Below are 27,683 nucleotides of genomic sequence, written 5' to 3'. Positions count from 1 at the left end.
CCGAGCACTTCTGTACAGTTCAGCTGCTTGCCAAGAAATAGTACTAGCATGTAACGTCACCATAAAACCCAATTTGTCATTTTTAGGTTTCAGTTTCAGTTAGACATGTCATGACACAAGAGATTTGGTGGTCGATACCAACGCCAGTAAAATTCAATGATTCTCGATACCCAATTCGATAGTTAAAACCAAAATGTTCTTAAACATCCATCCATCCATTTTCAGCTGCTTATCCAGGGCCAGGTCACAGGGGGGCAGCAGGCCAAGCAAAGCACCCCAGACGTCCCTCTCCCAAGCAACACCTTCCAGCTCCTCCTGGGGGACCCCAAGATGTTCCCAGGCCAGATGAGATATGTAATCCCTCCAGCATGTTCTGGGTCTGCCCCGGGGCCTCCTACCAGTGGGACGTGCCTGAAACACCTCCAATGGGAGGTGCCCAGGAGGATCCTGATCAGATGTCCGAACCACCTCAACTGACCCCTTTCGACGCGAAGGAGCAGCGGCTTTACGCCGAGCTCTCTCCTGATGTCCAAGCTCCTCACCCTATCTCTTAAATATATAATCCTTTATTAAAAACAGTTACAATTTAATTATATTCATCCCATGATGATCCACCTTTAAGTCAAAGCTAGTCTGTGTGGGTTCATGAGATTTTGTAGGTGATTTTTCAACTCCCCATGACCAGAAAAAAAAAAAGCCAAACATGCAAAGTTCAGCACAGAATAGATGCTCAGTGCCTCATTATGCTGCCAGTGTTTGTAGCATAGTATTTATATGCGGCGCTCTTAATGCTAAGAAATAACAAAATAAGACAGCCTCAGAAACGAACGTTTTTCTTTTCGACATATCAAGGTGGATCTGTCGCTGCACTTGTTGCTGTCTTCCACTTGTTGTTTTGTGCTAATAGGTGTTGTTCTTCTTCCTTTTTAATGGCAGATTAGAACAACTGTAGATGTATATGCTGCCCTACGGTTAGAGTTGTACCGATACCGATACCAGTATCGGAAATGCCTCTGATACTGCCTAAAATGCGGTATTGTGTATCGGCGAGTACAGCCTATGACCAATTCGATACCACGTAATGCTTCACGTCATTACGCATACGCACGCTACAGGCAAACGAAATGGAAACGGAGCGGAGTTTAAAAAGCATTCTACTGTAGCCTTTAAAATGTCTTTTTTACCAAATTGTTTGGCTGCACTTTAACCTGTGTCTTGATCTGTGTCATCACTGGATAATAATAATAATAAAAAAAATTATGGCATTCATTCTACTATTACATATTTATTTGTTAATATTTTACATAGAGTTTTAGGAGTTGAGACATACAACAATTCATATCCCATCCATTTTTATTTTGCAGTACTCGGTATCGGCAGATACCTAAGGTTCAGGGATTGGAATCGGTATCGGGAAGGAAAAAGTGGTATCGGTACATCTCTACCTACGGTACCCAACATTACTGGAGAAAAATGAGCACTGTCACGTTTTCAGAATTTTGACATTGACTTGGCACCAAACTGGTTCCCCTCAATTAGCAGTCTTTATGCAAAGCTAGGCTAACATGTCCTGACCGCAACTGCGTATTAAACACACAGACATGAGAAAACTATCCATCTTGTCATCTCACTCTCAAAAAGAAATGCTGAACTATTTAATTTCCTCTCTAAATATTTTACCAAGCAAACCAATTATTCCAGTAGGTTGGGAAAGACTTTGTATCTCAGTAATGTGATGCCATTAAATATGATCACAGGTGAAGAAACCTAAGAGAGTTTGAAGACTCACCCTGGTCTGGTGCGATGCATTCACACTTGTAGGCAGTGATGTAGTCGGGCTTAAAGCCGCGGTTGATTGGGTAATACTTCAAAGCTCCTACCTGTGAAAAACAAATCAGTGTTATCTTGTGGTACTGTGTTCTGCTGTCCATCTGAACACTTGGTCTTTGTCTGTTTCACATGTTACCCACCATCTTCTTGATGGCATCAGAGATGAATATGAAGGAGATGAGGCTGGAGAAACCCTCCTCTGTGAAGCGGGTCATGTACTTGATAATGTAGCTGGCGTCTGTGATTACCAGCAGGAAACACTGGAGACACGAGTGGAGGCCGATCCATAGACGCAGCTCCATGTAGTCTACATTGTTTCCTCTGTGGAGACAGAAAGTGTGTGAAAGTGCTCACGTCGCCTCATATCTGTTATTTTGTGCTGTACACGTCTATGTGCTTTTGCTTACTTGCTGAATTCATATAGCAGTTTCTCAAAGATGAGAATGGGTCCAGTTGAGCTGAGGATGATGAGAGGTTGTCCACCAAAACAACAAAAGACAGTCCCTGCTAGAGCAGTGCCGAGGAAACTCTCCATCACTCCCTTGAAGAAGACACAGGACAGACAGACGTCAATTAATCTGTGAGGTGAAATATGGTCAGATAGAACACTGGCTGGAATGTTTCTAGATTAGTTCATTAGTTGCAGCATTTATGAAAACCTGGTAATTGTCAGTAGCGTCTCCGAGCAGTCCCCCAAAGGTGATGGCATTGGTGATGCAGCCCAGGTAGATGAAGAGAACTGCAGAGATGGACTGGATATGGAAGCCGTCGTAGACGTCACTACAAATCCACGGGATCTTCCTTTTGATGTCTAGCCATAATCCACCGCCAATCCTATTAGAATAAGGTTGAGCATATCATAAAGGTGACAGAACTGGGATCTAAAAGTCCTGACACACCAAACCAACTCCAGAGAACTAAGACACGTCACTGTGTCTTGGCCAAAAAGGTGGCACATGAACACATCGTAAAGACTACTGCCGACAGTCAACTAGCACATGCGTTCTGCCCCTGCGTGACAAGAAATAATTCTCCATGCCAGTAGACGGTGGTAGTCTGTAATCCTCATTCAAAAAGGAAAACCAGAAGACTGTCTTGACAGTAGTTAGCCAGTTAGCATATTAACAACACTTTACTGTGCGCTAGTGAATAATAACACAAACCATCATCATTATTTTTCTTTAGCCTTTGAGCTCTTCATCAGGAAATGTTTCTGCTGAAGAGCTCAATGGCTAAAGAAAAATAATCTTAATTTATGTAAGTAAGTTTGTTTCTGTCTCACTCCCTCTTGACTTTAGCTCTTTGTTTACTTTCCTCACTTTGTTTCTCTTCTCTTGCGCTGTGCTGAATGGCCAATCAGAGTGATTTCATTTACCGACGGGCTCCACAGCCACAGATGCCACCAAAGACAAGCTGATGGAGGCTGACGAGGGGCAACAGTGCAGGGCACACCATACCAACCAGGAACACGGAGGCTCACCAACACCCCAGCTTCGACAGCTGGCCATTGGCTTGGTGTGTCAGGGCCTTAACTGTGTCATAAGAAATAGTGCTCTCATACCTCCCAGTGAATTTCAGCTCCTCTCCGAGCTCGTGTGGAGCTGGAAGCTCCTCATCCTCTCCTCCAGCTGCCCCACCGGCCGAGCCATTCATTTGACCCAGCTCGTTCAGGTTCAGCACTGACTTCCTGCAGGAAACATGGAGACAGAAAAATGTGTCAGGAACAGGACTGGACTCACTTAAAGGTATTAGTCAAGAAGTAGTCTAAAGACATGGACATTAAAGGTGCTTTAATTTGTAAAGCAATAGGTGTTTTCAGATTAAACAGTTCTGGGGACTCCTAATCTGGATGTGACGGGACAAGATTTTAGTATCCAAGTGTTCTGTTCATGTCTGTAGTCCCTTTGTAGTCCAAGTAGTATTGACAAATCACTTTTGAACAGCAGGTAAACAGTGTGTGGAAAAGCAAAATGCTTTGGCTTTGGAAATCCAGAGTTCTCGCGAGAGCACAATTTGAATTTGCTCAGCGAGTCACTCTGGCAATCAGTAATGATGCTCATTACCCATGCCGTTGGAGCCGAGCTGCACCAATCACGTCGGTGTATCTGGTATAGGCGGGCCAGAGGCGAGCTAAACAGATGACGACAGCACTGCGACGACGAAGTCTGGAATCAGTCAGTAAACACTGCAAGATGGCTACGGATGAACACCAGTTGTTTGAAACGGCGTTGGCCGCTACAATGAACGAGTTAGACTTGGCTTTTTCTCTAAAAGAGGAACAGAAGACGGCGCTCGAATCTTTCCTTTGCAAGAAGGACGTTTTTGCTGTTTTGCCGACCGGATACGGCAAGAGTCTAATCTACCAGTTAGCTCCACTGGTAGCTAAGCTCTGGATACGTCACCCCGTGTATTGTTCTGATTGGTCATAGTGTTATCCAATTGCATGCAGTGATATTTACAAATGCATGCTTGGTGCCGCCCCTCGAGTTGGGCCATTTTCATTACTCATAGCCAGACCCTGAATCTTTCTAGATTTGGGTCTGGATTTCCAGGCTAATCTCAGAGCCCACTGGCTATCTTCTGACGACAAGTTAGGTTTATACCGTTTAAAAATGTATCTCCATTCATATGCAGATATCTGTTTATAGAGATTAGGAGAAGTGACCGGCTCACGGAGGAGGAAGAAACTGTTTGCTACACCGGATCAGCCCAAAATATTGGCCCTCGACCCCTGGAGGCTTATAGTCATCAGATCGATAGCTGATGGGTTCTGAGATTGGAGGAGTCCCAAAGAGAAACTGCCCCACTGAGGAGCTCTGCCTAGAATTACATTCCTTCATGGTCTTTTGTCGGTTTGCATTATCATTGCCAACAGAAATGCTAAAGTGAGGTAAGCCAGCTATCAAATATTCCTATATTTTGGTTTGACAAGTCTAAATCTCATTGTATTTTTGGCAGCACAGGAGATCTATACAATAAACAGAGTTTCAAGGTGGACACCCAAATTAGTGTCATCATTTCAGTATCTGACAATATGTCTCCCCTTCTGTTCCTGGGTTAGGATCTTGAGTAATGGCCAGAAAACTCTTTTTGCAGAATATTATGATGTCACAGTAAATCTGACCTTTGACTTTTTGGATATAAAATGTCATCACTATTGTGTTCACAAGAATGGCATGGATGAATGGATACATGGACAACCCGAAAACGTAATGTCTCCAGCCACGAAATATCATCTTAAATTAAGATCATATGTCAGTTTTGTGTTCACAATTTGTTTCCACAGCCTCCAAGTGGCCCAAAAAAAAAATCAGTTATTACAGGATTAAATGTGGTTAAATGTACATGCCTCATTTCTGCCGATGGAACCTTCTTTGGAGGTTCAATGCGTATTTTGGGGTCCCATTCTCCTGGAGGAAGGACAATCACCTCATCCAGAAACTCATCGACACCTGCAATCAGGTCCTCACGATCCCTGGCTTTATAGGCAACATCACTGAACAGCTAACAGGAAATAAGACAAGAAAAGAAATTAAACGTGTGTATGAGTGTAGTCCATCGGGGTGGTAGAGTGCATGTCACTTACATCGTCCACCATGAGCGTAGCGATCGCTCTTCCAATCTCATTGTAGGACTTGGTTTTGCCATGAGGACCCAGCAAGATGAAGAGAAACCTGTCAGGAAAGGAGAAGAGGCAAATAAATACACAGACACACACGTTAAAGAGAGATTAAAAAAAGGGAGACACAGGAGACACCCACCTGGTCGGCACAGGGACCTCGGTGAGGCCTCCGAGAGTCGTGGCTTGAGTCAAACGTACAAAAGAGACAAAGGGTTTTTCCAGAAAATCTACCTCACCGATCAGGACATTGGAAGCTTCAGCATCACGAGGAATCTTCTTCATGAACTTATTCTTCAGCTGGCAGAAGACAGAGGAACAGAATGAGCAGATATCACATGTTTGAGGCATGTTGCACTGCAGATGACCTTTCCAAATTGCTTATGTGTGCCATCATCAACTGGCTTGTGTAGTGCATTGATGGCTAATAAGATCATGTGAGCAGGTGGCATCAAGTGATCAAGGTAGTTAGAAAAGTTGACACGTGACAGAAAATGACACACAAGATTTTGGACAACCACAACCAAAGTTAGCTCCTCCTTAGACCTGGATAGCTGTTCATCCATAACTTCTAGCAGGATCTCCTCACTGTAACGTTTTAGGGATGGCCATATTGATCGCTCTCTGGGTCTACCACTTTAAGAGGAAAATGTCTTGACAAAAACTGGACCGATTTGTCATGAGCTGTGGTTCAAATATTCAAGGTCCCTCAAGTATGAATCCTAATAACTTTGGTAATCCCCCAAATTTTCATCTAGAGTCAGCAGCATTTAAGATTTTCATTTATCCAGTTACACATCTCAACATCTACTGGACGGTTTGGCACAAAGTTTGGTACATTAATGACTCCTAGAGGACGCTTCCTACTGACTTGTCGGTGGCCATCAGTCTGCTGTGCCACTCTGTTAGTGCCAAGCTTACTGCCACACTGCTCCCCTGAAAGCTACACTGTCTGCATCTGCCTCTTCATTTAGCATTTCATTAACTTCTCCTCCACCCCAGCAACCACCCGCAGGCTCTGAGTCTACATTCCCCAGCAGGGAAAGCTATTATTGAGTATAGTGACAAGATCAGAGCCCAGACACCAAATGTCAACACTGGATATGTTCTACATTCGCACAAAAAATCCAATTTTATGAGTTGGATAACAACTTTGGTGATGACAATATCTCACCAGTTACTTTATATCATCAACCTTGATGCTTGCACCACAAACTAACGACAACACCTTCATCCTGAAATCACCTTTCAGCCAGTTTCCGCATTTGCTTCACCATGACTACGACAGATCAAAAACAAACTTTTGACCTCCATCTTACAATTCGGCTTTTCAGCCTAACAAAGCTGTTAGAGTGGATGTCTACTCTTCACTAGTTTTCCACAATATCAGTAGCATATCTGGTGCACAAACACACCCAAGAGAAAGTATAAAATTGCACAACACCATGCTGCAGCAGCTCTTTTGGTGCACCCCTCCTCCTGTCCAAGGAAGCACGTGGCAGTGGAGTGGTGGGTGCTTAAATTAAAATCTCTCCATAATCTGTTAATGCTGCTTTCGGAGTCAATTCAACAACTGGTCCTCTCTCACTCTCTCCTTACTTTTTGGTCCTCAGCAACCATAAACAAGACATTTCAACCTCTCACACTATCAACTAATTTAAGAATTATCCATTTAAGTTGCCATGTGCAGCTATATTACAGTGAGTTTAGCAGCTTTACACTCCTACAGTGAGGATTACATGTTGTGTTGTCATGCAATTTACTGCATTAAGCACTATTCGGACGGGATTAGTTTTACATGGGCATGTGGGGTAATGTCACTTTACCACAGGACGTCAGTAATATTAATGGCCAATTCGCACGGGGTAAGAAATATCAGTAAAACTACCACAAGTGGGAGGGGTAAATCCATTCACACACCGCCGTCCCCTCCTGCCGTCACGTGCGTATGATAGGACTGTCAAAAGCACCATGAAATTGAGTTAGAATATTTTCGAATTAATTTAGTAGAGTTCGAATAATATTAGAATTTATTATATTATTATTTTTATTATTATTTATTTATTTATTTAAAAAAAAAAACACACACAAAAAATAAGATGCTTATTGCTGACACAATATGAACGTCACACTCGGATGAAAACACCCGTTCTGACCTCACTATAGTGCCAGGTATGACCAACTTCTGCCTCGCTATCTGAGCAATGTTTGGATACTTCAGTGCGTAGTTTTCCACCACAAGAGTGGATCCTGGTCGGTTCATAGTGGTGTCTCATTCTGGTAACGTTTCATCTGTAATTCAAAAAGGGTAGGCAGGGAGGCAGCAGGTGAAACACTCTCCCTGTATGTCTCCCCGAACAGGTCACACATCGCGGACAGCGTAGTGGGTGGTGTTGGTGCAGTGGGCTCCTCCGTCGGCGCCTCTTCCTCCGTCACTGCGTCCCTCTCTGGCCCGGCTTTCGGCGAGCCATCTCCGCCCGAACGGGATTCGCCGTGATATACAACATTACTGATAGTATTAATTTATTATTAATGATATTCAAATTATCAAATTTAGGTTCGAACTTATAAAAAAATATATATATTCGGATATATATTTCTAACTTCGATTTTTTTTTGACAGCCCTAACACACACATTTACTGCTGGTCTATTCGCACAGGATTAGTATTACCTGAGGTAATTGTCCGGGACCCTTTTACACAACGTAAAAGTCGCGGTAATCTTTACTGACATTGTGCGGTAATGATTACTGACATGGCACATTCGGACGGGACTAAAATCTCTGGTAATTATTACTTTACCCCACGTACCTATGTAAAACTAATCCTGTCCAAATAGGGCTTTAGTGTGACTATTGTTCGGATCACAGAAGCTGGAGGTGTCATGACTCAGGGGTCACATGCATGCGTTCATTTTTGCTTTGAAGTTCTTGTCGAGATGTTTACTCACACCCCATATTACTGCAGTTGGTTAAAGCAATGACAGAAAAAGCAAGTGACTGAAACTGTATTGTTCTTTGCTGTCATTCTTTTTTGGGAGAGGTTCAAACAGTTAAGCTCAGGGAAACAACGGAAGCTTAGAAAATAGAAACACACACACACACACAGGTACACAGGTACACACACACAAACACAATATAACAGCTACCAGGCTGTGTGGATTAGAGGGATTAATTATTTCTGACGACTCTGTAAAACAAGGCTCAACTTTTTCATCAACCACAAACACCAAAGCAACAAGCAGACAGCAAAACACACACACACACACACACACACACACACACACACACACACACTAACAGAGACTGAATGTGTCACTTGATGCCATCTGTTCATTGTGAGCAGAACTGAAATAATATTTTTTTTCAGTAATAATTTTGCTTTCAGCCGTGCTTGCTGTGCCGTGGGTAACAATATGATGTCAATATGTCAACAAGTCGAAATATGGCGAGTATCACAATATGAATTTTCATATGATTAAAAATTACACCGGTATTATCATGAACAAGATGATATGACATACTCCTACTCACATGTGCTAACATGCATGCGCAGCAGGCCCAGTTACAACATGAAACAGCAAAGACGCTCAGATCAAAACACACACAGGAGAGTGTGACTTCATTCTCTGCTCAGGACACTAATACTCCACCATATCTTTACACAGCAAAGTGGCTTGCTGCTGAATAATGCTCTGAATGTCACTGTGACGGCCCCTGCTTGGCTGCGTTGGTTGGTTCAGTTCATGCTATTGTGATGACGTAATTGGTGACATGATGTTTTGTCTTTTCCCTGAGGTCATCAGCTGATTAATTATCCAGATCACGAGCACCTGGGCTTTCCTATTTTCTTTTAGGTTATCTCCACAACACCACACCTCGCATGCTCCACACATCCACATGTACACTACTGATCACACTGACTAACACACCCCATACCTGCATTATGTTTATTTACATTGCTTTATTTAAATAAATATACTTTTGTATTCAAGTTCGCGCTGTGTCAAATACAGAACCTTTAAAGAATAAGACCAGTAATATTGTGCATTTTTTTCAGTGTCAACAAAACCTATGAAAAGACCGAAACCAACAGCAAATATATCAGTGCCTGATTATCTTCTTCCTCTGTGCCATGGAGCTCCATTGTTGTTAAAAACACATTAATGAGCCACACTGTTGCTCTGGGTGACACATTCCTTCATTACCATGAACACACACACTGTAGTTTATATTCACTCAATCCCACATACACCGTCCTGCTGCCACAAATACTCCCTAGAGCGCCAAATGTGGATTAATCCACCGCTGAAAATAGTCCCAGACAAATGCACTATTTCCTGTTTGTTTGATAAAAACTACAATGATGAGCTGTTTCTGTGCTGAAGCCAGAAAGGCACAAACGCACACACACATTAAATATCAAAGATACGTTACCTGGTCTGTGCTTGGTGTGTCTGAAATATCATTCATGCTTCGGCTCTGGGCGTGATCTGCAAATGAAGCACACACTTACATTTGACATTTGAACACACACACAATATGCCATCCTAGGTTTAAACAAGAAAGAAAGTTGTGTCTCAGTGGAGTTTATTTAGTAACGGCTGAGTAAAGATGCAAATTTCATCCAATTAAGGGGTTATAAGAGCAACAGAGAGGGCATTCAGCTATGTCCCTAATGTGTGCCAGAGCTTCGCCATGACCAGTAGTTTCTCTGAGGGATTATATTTTAATGACCCATTTCCTTTTTTTACCCTCCTCAAAGCAGATTTGGGAACAAATGAAATCGAACAAAGAGAGAACAAGAACATACCACACAGAGCCTTTCATAATCCCCTTCACCCACATAGATTCACAGAGTAAATTAGCAAAGGTGCACACAATAGGACCAAAATCTCTAAAGTAAACACACTATATTTCCAACACAAAGCCAATCTCAGGGGGTGAAATCATGCAGCAGCAAAGAGTTAGCTGGAATCAGTTATATTAGTTTATTAAAAAAACATAAAGCAGTTAAGGAAGTGGGAGAATAGCTGCAAATACTGAATGTGTGCCAGTGGTGGAACAAATACTCAGATCATTTACTTAAGTTAAAGTACCAATGTGACAAAAGTCCTGCCTTTAAATAAACAGTAATTATAGCATGCATAGAGTCAGCACATTTCCACATCTAACTGGGTGAATTCAGGGTTTATTTCAAACCAGTGCTGGTGATTGTTGGAACAGCGCGAAGACAAACCAAGACAGCATCTGTGAGTTTTGTCTCCGCTGATTTTGAATGCAGTGTAATGATGCAGTGTAATTACCACTTATTTGAGATTTTACGTTGCAACATCAAGAAAAAAAGATTCATAAAATCCTAATTCCTTTGTCTGAGCATTTTTAAGACGTTTTAAGGGTTGATTTAAAGTTGCAACGTGTAATTTATGTGGTTGTTTATTAGCAAATATCAACTATTGCTGTCATAAATATATATTTGCTAAAGTGTGATGCAATTCACATACAAATGGAAGCTTTCTCATAGGCTTAGAATGATTTCTCTATATATTCACAGGCAGGGCGCGGTCTGCTGGAGGCTCCCTTCTTGCATCACCATATTTGAATACAGGGGTTTTTTTGGGGAGTTTTTCCTTATCCGCTGCGAGGGTCATAAGGACAGAGGGATGTCGTATGCTGTAAAGCCCTGTGAGGCAAATTGTGATTTGTGATATTGGGCTTTATAAATAAAACTGATTGATTGATTGATTGATACAGTGGCCGAAAGGTATATACGCGCTTCGCCTTTCGCGTTTACCTAGAACTTGCCGTACTGGAGATGGTTAAGGTGAAACTCAATTCGGGGCACTTCTGTGTGAACCTGCTCTGTACACACATATGTTTTGCCCTGTAAGAGGGAAACCACGCCACCAGAAAAAGAAAAAGATCAGATAAGCGAGGACGGGACAAAACGCGAGTGAATATCGGCGTTGCTTATTCCAGGTGGAAAGAACTCCTGTGGAAGAACACTCTGGAGACGCATATATTATAAACCTACCAACCTATATTTGCTGCACTGATGATGCAATCTCTGTCTGCGCAAGGCTTTCTGTCCTAAGAGGCCAGACGGGAGGGGTGAGCGAGTGAGCGCGAGTGAGCCCTGCAATCTAGAATTTGACCGCAGATGTCACTGTTACTGTTACTACCATTTTTACACACTGAGGCTTTAAGACATTTTAATCCCAATTAAGGCCTTATTTTTAGATTCATGAATCCAATTGTGCAATTTTTGTTTGACACTCAACTACTTCTTGTGTTTTACAGTTAGGTGCTGACATTTGTTAAACTTTTTGTTTTGTTAGGGAAGGTTAGCATTTGGGGCAGGTGAAACTTTTGTTTGTTGTTTTGGGGCATGGCTCATCACCGAAGCCTCAAACGAACGGCTGTTATACTGTGAAGCTGGCCTTTCTTGGGAGCGGGAAGACACAACATATTATGTCAAGGTCCCACTAGACTGGGGGACCAAGAAGTGTGTTTTATGATGATAAAATTACTGTTTGCCTGAATGGAGTCTGGTGAGTCTGGTGATTTCAGGGCTGTTTCTGGTTAAACAAAAAGGATCTTACTCTTATGCAGAAAGGTCTATCGCTGTAAGGATCCTTTACATAATGTGAGACACTTAGAATAACAATCTGAGCCTGTCCGTGGCAAAAACAAACACTTTACTGGACGTACATTGACGCTGCAAACACACCCTGAGTGGTTACATTGCAGCCTGTTTCGTGGCCGTCTCTATATATACTGGACCAATTTTAAAAATCGTTGTTCCCATTAGTCACTTAGACACAAAAACATGGGAAAATGAAGTTACCCTTTAATAAAGTACTTGAGTAAATGTACTTTCCACCACTGGTGTGTAGGTAAAACCAGGAAGGAACCTGTGAAGCGTTAATGTTTGTGTTGGTGTTCTGTGGTTAAACTCACGCAGGCGGCTAAGGCTGCTTGACTTAGAGCGTAGGTCTTCTGTGGAGCGGTGGATCCCAGAAGCTGAACTAGCACTATGACTCAGAGGACTACGGTCTGACAGAGCAGAGCAGCAGAAGAAGAAGATGTGAAAACAATGATCGCAGAAGAGGTGATTTTACGAGGAAAGGTGGTGATCAACGTGACAGAAAACAAAGGAGGCATTAGTATGGAAATAGACAGTTGAGTTACTTTTTGCTGATTGGTGATTGAAGATAAACACAAACGGCGCACAAACTTACTGGAAGCAGTGTTGGAGGACTTTCCTATGTCTGCCAGAGAGCGGTGGATTGGTTTCTTGGTCTGGTGACGGTGCTTCCTGAGCAGCACAAAGCTGATCTTCTCCTTCAGGTCCGGAGGGATGAGACCGTCAGCTATCTGCCGATCCACAATCTCATCTGGAGTAAAAGGTTACAGCCAGGTTGAAGTAACATTAAAAGTAAAAGTGATTTTTTTTAACCACTTCAACTTAAGTAACTGCATTGTACTGCTTTTTGCTAACTCAAAAGGGTCGGTATGCAGACTATTCTAACTCTTGTGGATGTGTCTTTGATGCACACTCTAATCCCACAATGCAATGAACACATGAAAGTGGTGTTTTAGAGCTGTAAAACAGGTGAATTGCAGATGGTTGTGAAACAGCTCCAGAAAGATCTTGAAAAACAAAATAAGAATACAATCTTTTTAATACTGTATTTGTTAAACCTGCATTCATCTGTATTTTCATACTTGGAATCTTGGACCGGCTGCCAGTAGTATTAATAAAACCATGGAGAATTATCACTAGGGATGTAAATCTCCAGTTTCATCACGATACCATAATATATCAATTTTTGGACAACGATACCATTTTTGCTAATGTTACAAAGTCTGCCACAATATGATTTCGATTCGATGCAATTCAGGGGCTTGCGATTGATATGAGACGATATTTACATGCCCATATAATAAAATCTGTTACAAAAAAGCTGCCATCCCTTTCTTTTTACTTTTGGCCATAAAAGACAAAAGCAACACATAAATAATAAGTGCTATAATAAGTGTTACTATAAATTGACTCCTCTAACATGCATAAAACAGCACATGGGATGAGTTAACCTTTAGGGCTTTGTGTCAGAGAGACCTTTCTGGAAGAACATTATCCTCATCGTCTGTCTTTCAGCCATCTGCCTGCTGCTGTTTGACAGTGACACAGAATTTCAAAATAAAGGCGTAACCTAAAGATGATATGAATCAATGTTTTCACTTTCACTTCACTTGTTTTCGTTACACCCCTAATTATCACCCAACCTTGCAGTTTCCATTAACAGCAGAAGAAAAAGCTCAGGTAAATCCACTATACACTTCCTGTAAGCAGCAAACAGTTGACAGACGCAGTTAGAGACTAGCTAGTGAACACAATGGAGCGTTCAGCAGCTAAAGAGACAGCAGTCTCCCTCAGGAGATGGTGGAGACCAAACACAGAGCTATTGGACTGACATTCATCAACTGGACACAAACACAAAGACTCCTAATGAACCATCATGTTGCTTTGTAACTGTTGGATGTGTAGATATGAGCTAACAATCTGGTGACAATCTGTTCATGTTGTGTTCTCGGGTTATTCAGCTGTGCACAAGTGAGCAAAAAAAATCAATTAGTGGTTAATGTGTAATTGGTAGAGGCAATGACACAGTGTGATTGATGCTATTGTTGCGTGTGTTGCATAAGCTCTGATTAGTACCAAACAGTGCATTGATTTCTTGAATACTAACTGGAACAACATTTTGTTTAATAGTACATGGAGTTCCCTTCTTGCACCTACATTTTCAAACAGCTATATAAAAAGTTTAAAGTGTTTTTAACCATTTCAACCACATAAAAGTATCTGCAAGTTGGTTTTCATGGAGTATAAAAAGTAATGGAAACTGCTGTCTGGATGGAAACATGTTGATAAAATGTTTAGGAACATTATGAGCAGTTTTTTTTAGCAGTATTGATTTGTTTGGTTCTGATGTAGGGAAACAACAGAGGAGAAATTAAGTCGGACTCACCCACGATCTGTGGCAGTGAGTAGCCCTCCAGGTCGAGCAGGATGCTTCCTGTCTGCAGACAGGTCCTGAGCTCAAACAGGCTGTGGAGTGTCAGCGTGGACACGTGAGGCTTGCTCCATCTTTCTCCTCCCTCCTCCACCTTCTCCTCGAACTTCACCCACCTACAGAGACGGAAGGAAAAGTTGTTTGACTCTGGAATTCAGTCAATAAGGTGGTGTTATTTGACGGGTTAAAGAGAGACAGGATGATTGATTTGTTTAAGAAGCAGCAGGATGCTGTTATGTAATTTAAACTGTAGCTTTAATCACATGTAGTGTTAAAGTTCTGTCACCCAGCCCCTGTGATGGCTCAACTTTCCACCTCTAAATCCCATCAAAAGTGACCCCAAATCCCAAACTAATGAAAGCTCTGACCCCCTGACGCCTGCATGTTTGTGTGTATGTCCGTGTGTGTACCTTGCAGACTCTTTCCACTCTAATTCACCGCCCTCATGCTGCAGTGTGTCCATCTCAGTGAATATTGTGGGTGTCGGGGTGCTGTCATCCTCCCCCAGTATGTGGCGCAGACGCTCTGCTGCAGGGGAGACTGCAAAATGGAGATAGAGTCAGTTTTCCATTAAATTCACATTTGAGCCATGTCAGAAGCAACATATATATAAAGCATCACGTTCCCTCAGGATGAAATATAACAACTCTGGTGACTTTTCCTCGACCTCCAACTTCAGCTTACATGTTAATTTTTCTAAGGGGTTGTGACCAAATACCTGCAGAACTAATAACATTACTCTCAGCCTTCACTTTGTGTTTGGTGCTAATTAGTAAATGTTAGCATGCTAAAACCCCAAACTTAGATGGTGAACTTGGTAAATGCACACAAACTTTGCAGCTGCAACTTTTTAGGTCAATACAGCACATACTAATCAACTACATTTACCATCAACAGTGATTGGACATTCACTTAAAAAGTAGCAAATTTTCCAATTTTTATTTACTTTCTTTGCAAAGTATTAATAATAAATCATATATACATCGCCATATCTCATCCATATGTGTCCATATATTTCACAAATTTTGCAGTTATTGAAACTCCAGAAGAACAAATCAACCTATTGTCTAATCCTCCTCACCCTGGCTGGTTTAGGAGACCTCTGATGCCTAAGTCATTTAATACAAAGAGTGACAAGGGAAGGGGGAAATAAAGGTAAAAGACAAATCAGCAAACAAAAAACAACAAAAAAACTCAAAAATAAAATCATACAGGGATAAGTAAGACAAGGAAATGAATAACTACACAAATAAGGGACCATCTTACTCAGATAATAACAGTAGTAACAGGATTATCACTAATAAATGTACCACATGTACACAAATACTGTGTATGTATACACGTGCCTACACATAATCAGATAAATCAATACATGTATGCACATATCACTCCTCCCGTCAAAATATACAAAAAAAATATACACAAAAACAAAGAAAAAGCAAAGCAAATTTTCTCTTTAAAGAAAATTTCACCCACAAAATGACCATTTGTGTATCACTGATTCACACTTTTGTTTTTCTTGCATGTCTCAATGGTGAATGAGGAATTAAAAAACACTTGTGCATACGAGTAGCGCGCCTCAACAAGCGCATGTTTTGGTGAGTTGCCGACGTGCATTACCAATCCAAGCCTAAGACTGTTTTTTGCAGAAGTGTTTTAAATAGTAACGTTTTAGTAAAAATTCATGTGTTTGGAAAGTACTGCGCATACGAACAGATACATGAGACTTGGATTAACCTGTGCTAAGGAGGTTAGTTTTCAGTTTGGTTTGTTTGTTTGTTTGTTTCACTGTCAGAAGAATTACGGAAAAAACGCAGTTCTGATTTTCATGAAACTTGGTGGAACAATGTAGCATTGGCCAGGGATGAACACATTAAATCATTCACTTTCATTGACATTGAAAAGTGGGGAAAAGGTTTTTTTTTCACTACTTAATTCCTGATAAAAGTGAGCCCAAGGTGAGTAAGAGTGAGTATTCTGATCACAGGTTTCACTTCCTCCACAGTTATCTCCTCAACTGTAGTTGACAGCCACAGATTTCTGGTGTTAGTCATATCTAACAACCCAGATGTTCTCAGGTTGAGGTCCCTCAAGCAAAATCTTATCAAATGTGGGTCTGTGACCTAATGTGTGTCAATCTAGACGTCCTTGACAAGAGGTTGAAAGCCACTGTTCTAGTACACTAAATTATACTTGCTATGCTACTAAAAAAAAGTTTGCAAAAGCTTTATTTAACACGAGCACACACACCAAGACCTAAAAAAAGTTAATCAACACATCAGTTTTAATACATCCAATAACAGTATATATTTTGTTTTACAAATAATTTAAAGTTAACAAATGTCAGCTCGTAAAAAATACAGAATATCTAAAATGTATTTTTTCAATATGTATTTCTTTAATTGCTGTTTAGACATGTGAGATATGCCAGTGTAATTTGAAGTTTAACCACAGTTTGCTACACACAGCCTCTTGCCTAGTTACTGCCACCTCAATGTGTTGTCATGAATATGCCGTACACAAACACACTTGCCCACAGATTGCAAGGCTATGGTAGAGATGCTTACCCAAAAGTAAAGCCCACATTTGTAGTCGGAGGGAGAGACACACTGCATTCGCAGTGGATGCAGAAGCACCATGAAGTGTGCCAATTTTCAGCGGAGCGCTGCCTGCCTGCTTTTGGTACCCATGTTAGACTCAGATATCAACAGGTTTTTGGTGGTGATCAACGACAGGTTAGGGCACGTTAATCTGAGTATGCACGGCTGCATGTAAACAGGAATATTAGTGGAATAGTTATTTTTGTTAGCCATTACAACAGCTTTGTATGAATACTGTCTTTTTGTTTAATATGGGCAAAAACCTGGACTACTAAATTGGAAAAGCGAGAGTTGGGAATTACATGTGAAAAAAGCCCTTTGTTGTATTTAATCCCACAACGTTATAAATTAGACAGAACATGTGAGCCAACAGGAGACCTCTGGAGAATTGTTCTAGTCAGCCAGACATTAGAAACATCCATGTCTAATCTAAACAATCCCCATTACTCTTCTTCGACGAGCTCCTCTAATGACCATCTGATCAGCCAGCACCTTTTTCTAATTTTACTCTGAGCAGATCAATCCCCATTAACATCCGAGCCTGGAGGCGCTGTTCACTTGCATCCCACCACTGTGTGTGCGTGTGTCACTGGACTCTCAGTTTCCTGTTGCTTACTTTGTTCTTCATTTTGATTCAGAAGCTAAAAAAACATCCAAAGCAGATGAACACACGAAGTCATTGATCTGAATCCAGTTTTAACCGTTTAGTGTCACAAGCTTTGTGTGACGGTGACGTTCACACCCTCAGTCGATACTTCCACATACAGGGGACAATTATGTAATCTTTGTTAACTACAGCGTGGTGTGTAATTATAAGACAATACAATGTTCCACAATGTGCCCAACACTTTCCATTACTATGTGAGCTCCGTCACATTAGGTCAGGTCACATTAAGAGCTCTGTTTATGTCCGTAGTTTGTGCATTTTATATGTGTCGAGTATACTTTGTCCTACTACAGTGGGAGATCATGACAGTAAATGGTAAATGGGCTGCACTTATACAGCATCTTTCTTGTCATCCGACCACTCAAAGCGCTTTTTACACTACGAGTCACATTCACACATGCTACCTTTTAACACACTGACACACCAATGGAACAGCCATCGGGAGCAATGGATATTTCGACATGCAGACTTGACGAGCCGGGGATCGAACCGCTGATCTTCTGATTAGTGGACAACCTGCTCTACCTCCTGAGGTACAGCCACCCCATGACGTACTATGTTTATGTTAGAATCGCCATAATGCAACTTCTGAGAGGGAATTACTGAAACCCAGCACACCTCAGACACTCGCCTGGGACTCTCCCGACAGCCACAGATGGACAAAGTCAGAAACATAGCCTGTGATTGGTCGACAAGTCAGAAAAACTGTCTCTTATCGTCTTAATGGTTCGACAAAGGCATCATGGACGGCTAGTGGGGACAGCTAACTACGACAATAACTGTTTTCAACATGGAAAAATGGATCAATAATCACAAAAGACATTCAGTGCTGGATAGATGTTTACGGATGTATTAAGTCTCCAAAAAGACATCGCAGTTCAAAGCTGGATTACGAAGCTTTTGAAAGACATACGATCGCATCGGAGCCTTTGTTGAAACAGCACGACAGTTAGCATAGGCTAAAAAACAAAGTCTCTCTAGCATGTAGTCTTACACTATGTCATGTATGACATTGTCAACCCCAGATTTAACTTCAATAGTGTCCAGTATGTCACGTTTTTCTCATCTGTCTCCTTTAAAACGCTCAGTGGTGAGACAGACTCGCGCAGCTAAGTTGGAAAAGCTTCACTTCAGCGAAACAGTACGCAGCCTTTTTTTTAGATAAAGTTACATACATCAAATTTATTTTTCACTTTATCAATCTGCATTACAGTTGCCTGAACATAGTTACCTGCCATAGGTGAGCATTAACGTTGAGCCCTGGCGCCTCTTGTATTTCAAGTCATTTTGTGTTAGTTATCGGGTAATGGGGACTGACTGTGTTTATGGCTGCTGAATAAATATAATCAGGGTCTATATAATCAATGCATTGGTGATCAGTGTGACGCGTGTTTACAGTTGACCTGGTGACAACTGTTTGAGGTGCAGACTGATGGGTTTGGATGGTACACACAACACACTGTTAACGCTTGTTTGCTGACATGTAACTTTATGTGGTGATATTATGTAAATGGAGAGATTTCAGTTTGTCCCACTGTCCCCAAGCGACTAAAAAAATCCATTAAAGCTGCTTTAAAAAAACTGACTTTTTAATCATGTGTGCTTTTAAAACTGTGGATCAATAGATTTTTTTATCACATCTGGGACTACAGAGTGATACTGAAGATCTTTTAAAACTGTCTCATGGGTGCCACAGCCATAAATAAATGCATGGACTAGATTAATTATGTATTAGCACAGACGATCCTCAACATTTAATGTTTTTTTTTTTTTTTTTTAATTAGATTTTTAGATAAGAGAAAGTGAAGGTTACATTCTCTACTCATTAATAAACTGCTTAAATTTTCCTATTTTGCTTAGATAAAAAATAAAGCAAATACAATGATACTGCAATTAAAACAACTCTGCATGTAGTCAGTGAACATTTCACCAACTTCTCTAAAATGCAGCACTTATCTACTCTCCAGGCTTCTCTCCTCTTCCCTTATGCCATCTTTACCTGTCTGGGAGCCAGGTAGGGTCCAGCGGGAGGCCATGACCAAGGGTAAAGACAACCCGGAGTCCTGCATGTTCACTGAATCCATTGACAGAGACAGTAAAACCCAAACGTAACTGGTGAGAGATCCTCAGGTTTGCTTTGGATGGAGAAAAAGAGAGGCGTCCTCTTGTTGAGGCTGAGAGTCCTTAGCTCTCCACCATGAGTAGAGAGAAGTGACACACTCTCATTCCTTCTCACATACGTCCTTTCTGCTCCTTTCCCCACTTTGCTGCTTCCACGCCGACTCCTTCTGAGTTTTATTCCATAGCCAGTTGTTATTCTAATAAGCCATGTGTGATTTGGTGTCTGGCCGGTCTACGTGGTCCGACCTGCACCTCAACCAGTTGGAAAAAGGTCTTTTCTAAGCTGTGGCAGAAATCCACTGAAATCTCCAAAGCAGCAAAGAGCCAGAGGCTTTAAGAGGGCTGACACGCACCACAGGGCCCTCTAGTACTCTCCTCCCAGAAGCCCATGCACTCTCATACTCAAACACACACATGCAAGAAAAAGCAAAGGACATCATCACCGACATAACTTCTACTTTCTTGCTCTGATGACCCCAACATTCCTGCATCAGAGCCTCGAACTATCCACCTCAGGTCTTGTGTTTGGTGTGCACACTTGGTATGAATCCTGACTGGACTCAAATACAAAGCATACCAACCATGCACAAAACACTCACAGTCACCCCAAATAACACCCATATGTGCACACACAGCTTGGAGTTTCTCAGCTCTAATCAGCTTACAGGCTTCAGACTTCATGGCCCCTCAGGAGCAGAGACCACGCTGCAAAATATCCATCACATACATGCATGCACTTACAACTTCTACCTCATCACACAGTGTTAACGCAGGCAGCCCTTTGGCCTCTCTACCTGACAGCAGAGACCAGGCCTGGTCAGATGCCTCTCACTGCTGTGTGTGCTGTTCGTTGGGCCGTGTTTAAGATAACCAAATAGGTTTCATGCGTTTCATTTTTTCATTTGAAGTGAAAATATATTTGGTCCATGAAGCAGCGGTGGGCAAGGTTTATTTAAGGTTTTGCAGCCATGCTTGCAGCTCTCTGTGGCTGTACTTCAACACAGTAATTGCTAAAGCATTAGACAGATTAAGATTTTGACCTGATGATGGTGCTACACTTAAGTTTCTGCAGTGACCAGAGTTGGCAAATTCACCCACAGGGATACATTACTGTCTGTGCCATATTTCATGGCGACCTATCTATATGTGATATTCTACTAAAAAAACACACATGTGAACTTCATGGTGGTGCAAGAGGAAAAGTCAGAGGATCACCAAAGTCATGAGGATTCAACTTCTGGGAATCATGAAAATCTGCACAAGATTTCATGACAATCCATCTATTTGTTGTTGAGATATTTCAGTCTGGACAAAAGTGGTTGACTGACTGAAATCGCCATGTCCAGGGACAGTCTGTGCCATTAACCTCATGCTGCAATCACATGGAATCAAGGAGAAAGTAGACCGCAAACTGGATATCATTTTAGTGGAGGAGAGCAGGATGGTAAACTTACGAGAGGCCAGCAGAGAATACTGGCAACGGTGACAGTAGTAGGTATTGCCGTTCAAAGTTAAAGTATTTTAACTTTCAGCTGTCCTCCGCGAGGACATTTACAACCTAATGTTATGCAGCTACCTCACACAAGGAGAAAACATGGGCGAGTTGTGGTGTCATAGTGACAGAGCAGCCGCGAGGAGAATGGCGGAAGCTATGGTGGAAATTCCTGAAAAAGCCTTCAAGAAAAGTTTCTGGAGTGGATGCTCCAGATAAAAAAGAAAATCGGTGTTCAGTGGATTAAAGGATTAAAGTCAAAAACAGAAAGCAACTGGCAGCAAAGAAGCAAGCGGCTCTCCACTGGTGTAGATTTTCTCATTGGAGAGCGCTGAAAGAAGAGAAGGGAACTAAGCACAGACACAGATTTCATGCTACTGTTCTTGGACAGGTTGATATTTGTAAAAGACTGGTGCAGTGCTTTTTAAAACCTGCCCATTTAGAACACGTCGACTGCTTTTCTTTCCCTCTGCCCTTATTTACACAAGAAGTGATCGCTTCTGGGAACAGGGGAGCTGCAAGGAGCTCATCTGCAGGCATACATCACAAGTACGAGTCAGTGTTTGTGTATTTACTGTCACTGCCAAAGGGGGCAGAGTTTTATTAATGGGCTGTTATTTATTAAGGTTACTCTAGTATAGTGAGTAACTTTATCAAAGCATGTAGACAAAGAGATAATGGGACACACATCTTATACAGACATGTACTGTCTAACCTGAGGGGTTGGAGTGCTCGTGACGCCCTACACTGCCCTCGTCATCGTCATAGTGCTCCTCTCTGTCGTTGTAATATCCTCGGTGGGAGTGTTCACGGTGTGAGTGGTGATCATAGTGCCAGTGCCGGGATTCACGTTCAGCGTCACTGGCATAGGAATGATGTCTGCGCCTTTTCCGTCTGTGGGAAACTGGAACACCGATGTAGACCGGCTGGGCCTCTGAAAGAGAGAGAGAACATGTAGGTGCCGGATCAATGCGGTAACGGCTTGTGGAGTGTGGTGAAAGCAGAGTTCTCATTAGCAAACAAGTGTTAACAGAACTGTAAACACACAGACACACAGATAAATGGAAATGTCTACTGCTGCATTATGTTTGACAATAGTGTCCATCTCATATTTATGCCAATAAAAGCATTTTGAACTGCCTCATTTGAAATAAATTACACAAAAAAACTGCCCAGATGAGATGTCTGCACACTTAGCTTAGCTTCAGATATCTTAGTACAAATATCAGAAATTGGGAACTTCCTATAATCAAGCTATTCTTTGAAGGGGAGGATGGATAGAGTGACACAATTCACACTTATCCTCATGTTTTTCTAAATTACAATCACTCCTAAACGACTCATTGTTTCGGTTTTACAGCTGCAACTGCACTGTATTGGTCCAGCTGTTTCCAGCAGCAGCTGCAGGCAGCTGTTTTTAGTTAAAACACAAAAACTAGAGTCACCAATTTGCAGTTGTGAACCTCTGCGAACCTGTCAAGTTGCAGTTACAGTCCAAATCCATGTGTGTGAAAACATGGATGCTTCATACACATCTTCATCCCCACAGTTTGAAGATTAGTGTCACCAATTCAGTATCTGACCAAATGTCTCCCCGTCTGCTCCTGAGATGTGACGTTGAGTAATGGCCAAAAAAGTGGTTTTGCAGAACATTATGATGTCACAGCTAAGTTGACCTTTGACCTTTTAGGTATATATAATGACATTGCTTCATCGTTTTATCCTGTCAGACATTTCTGTCATTACTAGCAAATAAATACTTGAGTTATGGCTAAAAAATGTGTTCTGTGAGGTCACAGTGACCTTTGACACCAAATTCTAATCACTTCATTCTTGAGTCCGAGTGGACATATGTACCATATTTGAGGAAATTCCCTCAAGGTGTTCTTGAGATATCACATTCACAAGAATGGGCCGGAGAGACAGCATAATGCCTCTGGCCACAACTATCACCAGCATGGAGGCAAAAAAAGTTCTGGTAAACCCACTGTACGTTACCTGTTCAGCAACAAAGAGTATACAGACACAGTTAGAGACTATATGGTTAAAGGAAATGGCCACTTCAGAATGAAAATACAGACAGTACTTACTCACCCTCATGCCGACAAGAAGTCCAGTGTAGTTTTTTAATCCACAAAACTCATTCGGGGTATCAAAGGATAACAGCTAGCTAGGATTTTTTCCATACACTTGAAATGCATGGAACCCACATTTTGAAAATGTAATATAACTCCGCTAATGCATTTCAAAAACGTCAGAACGGCTCGTCCGTCATAATCCAAGCAAAATTGACTTGAAAAGACGTAATTTACTCCACTTTTATAGCATCATTTCTCACCGTGGTCAGTTAGCCTGCCCTGCAGAGCACTGTGTTTACATGGCAACTCACGCGAGACTTGAGAACTATCACCACCACTAGCCATCAGCTAGTCTTGCGCGAGTTGCCATGTAAACACAGCACACCCATAGCAGTTATCTTCCAATACCCCGAACGATTTTCTGGATTAAAAAACTACACTAGACTTCTTGTCGGCATGAGGGTGAGTAAGTACTGTCTGTATTTGCATTCTAAAGTGGCCATATCCTTTAAGTCAACATGACGTCACAAGATCGCCACCATCTTTGTTTAGGGAAAAGGCGGTGTGTATTCTCTGGTCTATACACTGCAAAATCTTGAGCGAGCTTCGTTTTTCCATTCTTTGTGGTAAATTTCACAACCTTAAGTTACAGTTTTGATTGAAGAATATTGAGGCCAAATGCACTGCTGCACTGCTCCAAACTGTACTGGAAGTGATCGTTCCCCCACGTCATAGTTGTGTAGCAGCAACAGACCAGAAGTTGACTTTGAAAATAGTGAAACATCGAGCAGATTAAGAGACAGATATGTTTGAGGAGTTTGTACAAACCAAACTAGGGCTACAACAGAGTGAATATTGGACTTACATTCATCAGGGTTAATAAAAAATGACAAATGACTAGTGTGCTCAATGTGTGAATGTGTGAATCAGCAACTGTTTGCTGCCATGTTAACTACTAACTCTATAATAATACAAACCCAAACAACAGCTTATCACATTCCTATAAAACAAACCAGTCTCTACACAGTTAACACTTTACTTTCTTGCAGGGTAATGGTTTTCTCACCATCATCATCATCGTAGCGCCTGTGACCTCTACTCCTCCCTCGCTGCCAGTCATGATGATCCATCCTGAAACATGCAGAGACAAGGAGTTAAGACTTTTTGAATGACACTGGAATGAAATGTAAGACCTATTTAACACCTACTACCCTGATCTGCCTGGTGTTAATGCATGAGGCATTTCAGATTTTTCTTTTTTAAACAGATGTTACCAATTATTTTGAGATTTTACAATGCAATGTCAGAGAAAAGGGATTCACAGAATTCCACTTTCCATGTCCCAAACATTTTTAAGACCTCTGACAGATCGATTTAAGGCATTTTAACACCATTTAAGGCCTTATTTTTAGATTAATGAATTCAATGCCTTTAAGGACTTTTTAAGGATCCACAGGAACCCTGTCCAGCATTAAAAACCTGAGATAAACAAGAACACAACACACTTTAATATACATTTTTTTCTCTGTTTGTAAAGGTCAGGGAATCCTCCTGGTCTTACAGTGACTCTAACTGTACCATGTGAGCTGCTGGGCCACATGGCGACACATGTGCCATGGCAAACCTAAACAAATCAATGGATGACAAGAGGAAAACTCAATGGAAACCCCAGCAGCCCTTCAGCACCAGACTGCAGACCAAACCAGGCTGGAAACCAAAGGAAGCAGCTGGGAATTCCCAGCATTCCCACCAAACTGCTGCTGGACTTTGAGCTTACAATCCTCTGGTAAAAACAGTCTCATATTCTAACTTAAGAAATAATAAATCATGTATCATAACTCATAGAGCAAAAAAGGGACTATGCACACTTTAATATCAGGCAGACATATTCTTGTAATTGTTATTTGTATACAGTGAACTGATCACTGGGTGTTGCTGTGCTCTCCTGACGTAGCTCTCCCTTCCTAAACCTTGATTTGGGGGAGTTTTCTAGGCTGATCAATAGATGTCATTTCTGATTGCTTCCTAGTCCCTGAAGCCTGATCACTGACTGTGAAGGACAGTCACATGAGTGCAGTCATGCACACAAACTCGTGGGCACGACCACACGCACGAACATGGAGTAATGAGAAGCATTCTTGCATGATACGATTATACTGAACATTTTAAAACTAGTTAGTGATGTCGGAAAAAAGGGTCTGTCAGATCAACTCTGTTCACTCGAAATTATGTTTACAGATGGCGATTTGTTTTGTGACACTTAGCTTTAGAGTAAATATGTAATGTCTGCCTTCGAGATAAGGTTGGTCAAGCATCAGCTGACAGCTCAGCTCCTCTCTTCATACAAATATCCAAGATATACAGCCATATAGCAAATATTAGGGCTGGGTATTATGTAAAAAATTATGACACTAGTAAACCAGTGATACAGATCCCAACAGAGTGCTTCATCTGATACCCATAATGTGAATGGAGTGGCATCAGAGGCATCTCAGCTCACTGAACCGCCAACTCTGACTTCATCACATCACAGACTGTATGGGCTTTAGCTGCTGCTGCTAGAGTGGTAGATCCTCCCCAGGGACATTTGTGAGAGTCCACCAGGGTTCCAGGAAATACGCCGGGTGTTTAGGTCAACTATTGTGTAGTTACAACTGTCGGGTCCGTCACGTCATGCTCTGTGGCCCAAAAGACTTTTTCACATAAACCTTAATTGTAAAAGAACTGTGATGGTCTGATAACATTTGGAAAGTCTAAAGGAGCTGCAAGATTAAATCGTTTGATCCCTATATAAGTTAGCAGAGCACGAAACAGGAAGTAGCTGGCTCGGCTGGCAAATATCTCTAATGAGCCTGCTCTATGGGCCAAACAGTGCAGAAGCAGTGCCGATCATGCAGCACTTGAACCATTTTGGTTTCATGCCCCACTGAGCAACTTTCATAAGAATCAACAAGGTCGTGCCTCCAGCACTGTATCTAAGTGTCTTTACACATCCATGGAGTTCACCTGCACACACAGTGACAGGGCTAACTGTTAGCATCACACATCTAACGTTACGGTTACCAACAGGTTAACTGACAGAGTCAGGCCATTTTAGTGCCGGTATGAGTTTGTTGGGACCGTTTAACGGCTCTGTGTCAGAGGTGAACCCCTGCTGCTGCCTTAGCTCAGGCTAACCATGCAAATGCTGAACTCAGCGTTCGCCAGGGCAGGGCAGTTCCAGACACAGCAGCAACAAGAAGTTTTCTGATCTGGCAGGGTGTCAGGATGGTCCTGGGTCAGATCCCCAGTGCAACAAGTATTAAATGCAGGGATTGTTCAACTGGAGAGTTTCTATACCACTTGGTACCAGGTTATAAAAAGTATTAAGTACCAATACCCAGCCCTACTACTAGGTACGTTTACATGCACACTAATATTCTACAATAATTCAGATTATGACAATATTCTGAATTTGATAGGGGTCATGTAATAGTATTATTTGGGAATGTATACAGCACATTGAGAATATGATTCTCAACTGGGGTTTTTACCACAGTTTGTTTACAGTCAGCTCTGTACATTGTCATGAATACGTTGAACATAAACCCACTCGCCAACAGTCTACAAGGCCTGGTAGAGATGCATGCTCAAAAGAGGAGCCAACATTTCTGGTCGGAGGGAAAAAAGAAAGACTTGGATATCCACAGTTTTTTTGGATATCCTCGAATATGTTAACGCAGACCTTTTCAAGAAGCTGGTTGAAGGAATAAAAGAGGAGGCTGCATTCGCACAGTCCAACAAGTCCACCACCAATGGAAAACTTTGACATAATTCTATTTTGACGTAAAGAGCCAAAATGAGAAGCAGTTCCAAGCGTTCCACTTTTCTATATTTTGACGTAATAACCGACATGTTAGGGCACTTTAACCAAAGCGTGCCAATCTGCAAGAAATATTGTCGTTTTTAGAATAAGGACAACGGCTGGAATACTTGGTACATGTAAACACAGTCAACGATGCAAGGCCCAAGTTGATACGAACGTATTCCTAAAAATTATACAGTATATACATTGCATTATAATTTGGAAGGTGCTTCTGTCCAATTACACTCAATCTATTAGCCTAGGATTAAAACACTGCAGCTGGTTCACGTTTGGTTGATTGTTTCTCCCACTGTCCTCTGGTCCAAGAAGCCACCCAACCCTCTGCATGGGCACG

At 41.7% G+C, this 27,683-nt stretch overlaps 1 protein-coding gene across 8 annotated transcripts in view; it reads right to left on the bottom strand.

Annotated features, from left to right (window-relative positions):
• Positions 1 to 27,683, bottom strand: part of slc4a5b (solute carrier family 4 member 5b) — a 48,564-nt gene that overhangs the window by 19,749 nt on the left and 1,132 nt on the right. For 6 of the 8 annotated variants that reach the window (XR_013488131.1, XM_078162024.1, XM_078162023.1 and 3 more), the window contains exons 2-16: positions 24,551 to 24,615; positions 22,122 to 22,340; positions 14,937 to 15,066; positions 14,482 to 14,642; positions 12,691 to 12,846; positions 12,410 to 12,505; positions 9,887 to 9,942; positions 5,592 to 5,749; positions 5,417 to 5,504; positions 5,176 to 5,334; positions 3,392 to 3,513; positions 2,490 to 2,664; positions 2,238 to 2,371; positions 1,971 to 2,151; positions 1,790 to 1,880 (exon numbers count right to left, since the gene is read on the bottom strand). Coding sequence is in view for 7 of the 8 variants with exons in the window: in XM_078162024.1 (XP_078018150.1) it covers positions 1,790 to 1,880; positions 1,971 to 2,151; positions 2,238 to 2,371; positions 2,490 to 2,664; positions 3,392 to 3,513; positions 5,176 to 5,334; positions 5,417 to 5,504; positions 5,592 to 5,749; positions 9,887 to 9,942; positions 12,410 to 12,505; positions 12,691 to 12,846; positions 14,482 to 14,642; positions 14,937 to 15,066; positions 22,122 to 22,340; positions 24,551 to 24,614 (1,990 nt within the window). In the remaining variant the exon portion in view is untranslated. Of the gene's footprint in view, positions 1 to 1,789; positions 1,881 to 1,970; positions 2,152 to 2,237; positions 2,372 to 2,489; positions 2,665 to 3,391; positions 3,514 to 5,175; positions 5,335 to 5,416; positions 5,505 to 5,591; positions 5,750 to 9,886; positions 9,943 to 12,409; positions 12,506 to 12,690; positions 12,847 to 14,481; positions 14,643 to 14,936; positions 15,067 to 19,792; positions 20,282 to 22,121; positions 22,341 to 24,550; positions 24,616 to 27,683 lie in introns of those variants that run through there. The other 2 variants (XM_078162026.1, XM_078162027.1) reach the window with 2 other exon arrangements.

Source organism: Epinephelus lanceolatus, chromosome 19 (assembly GCF_041903045.1).
Source record: "Epinephelus lanceolatus isolate andai-2023 chromosome 19, ASM4190304v1, whole genome shotgun sequence".
Lineage (NCBI taxonomy): Eukaryota > Metazoa > Chordata > Actinopteri > Perciformes > Serranidae > Epinephelus > Epinephelus lanceolatus.
The sequence above is the reverse complement of the archived record's forward strand: the minus strand, read 5'-3'. Positions and strand labels throughout refer to the sequence as shown.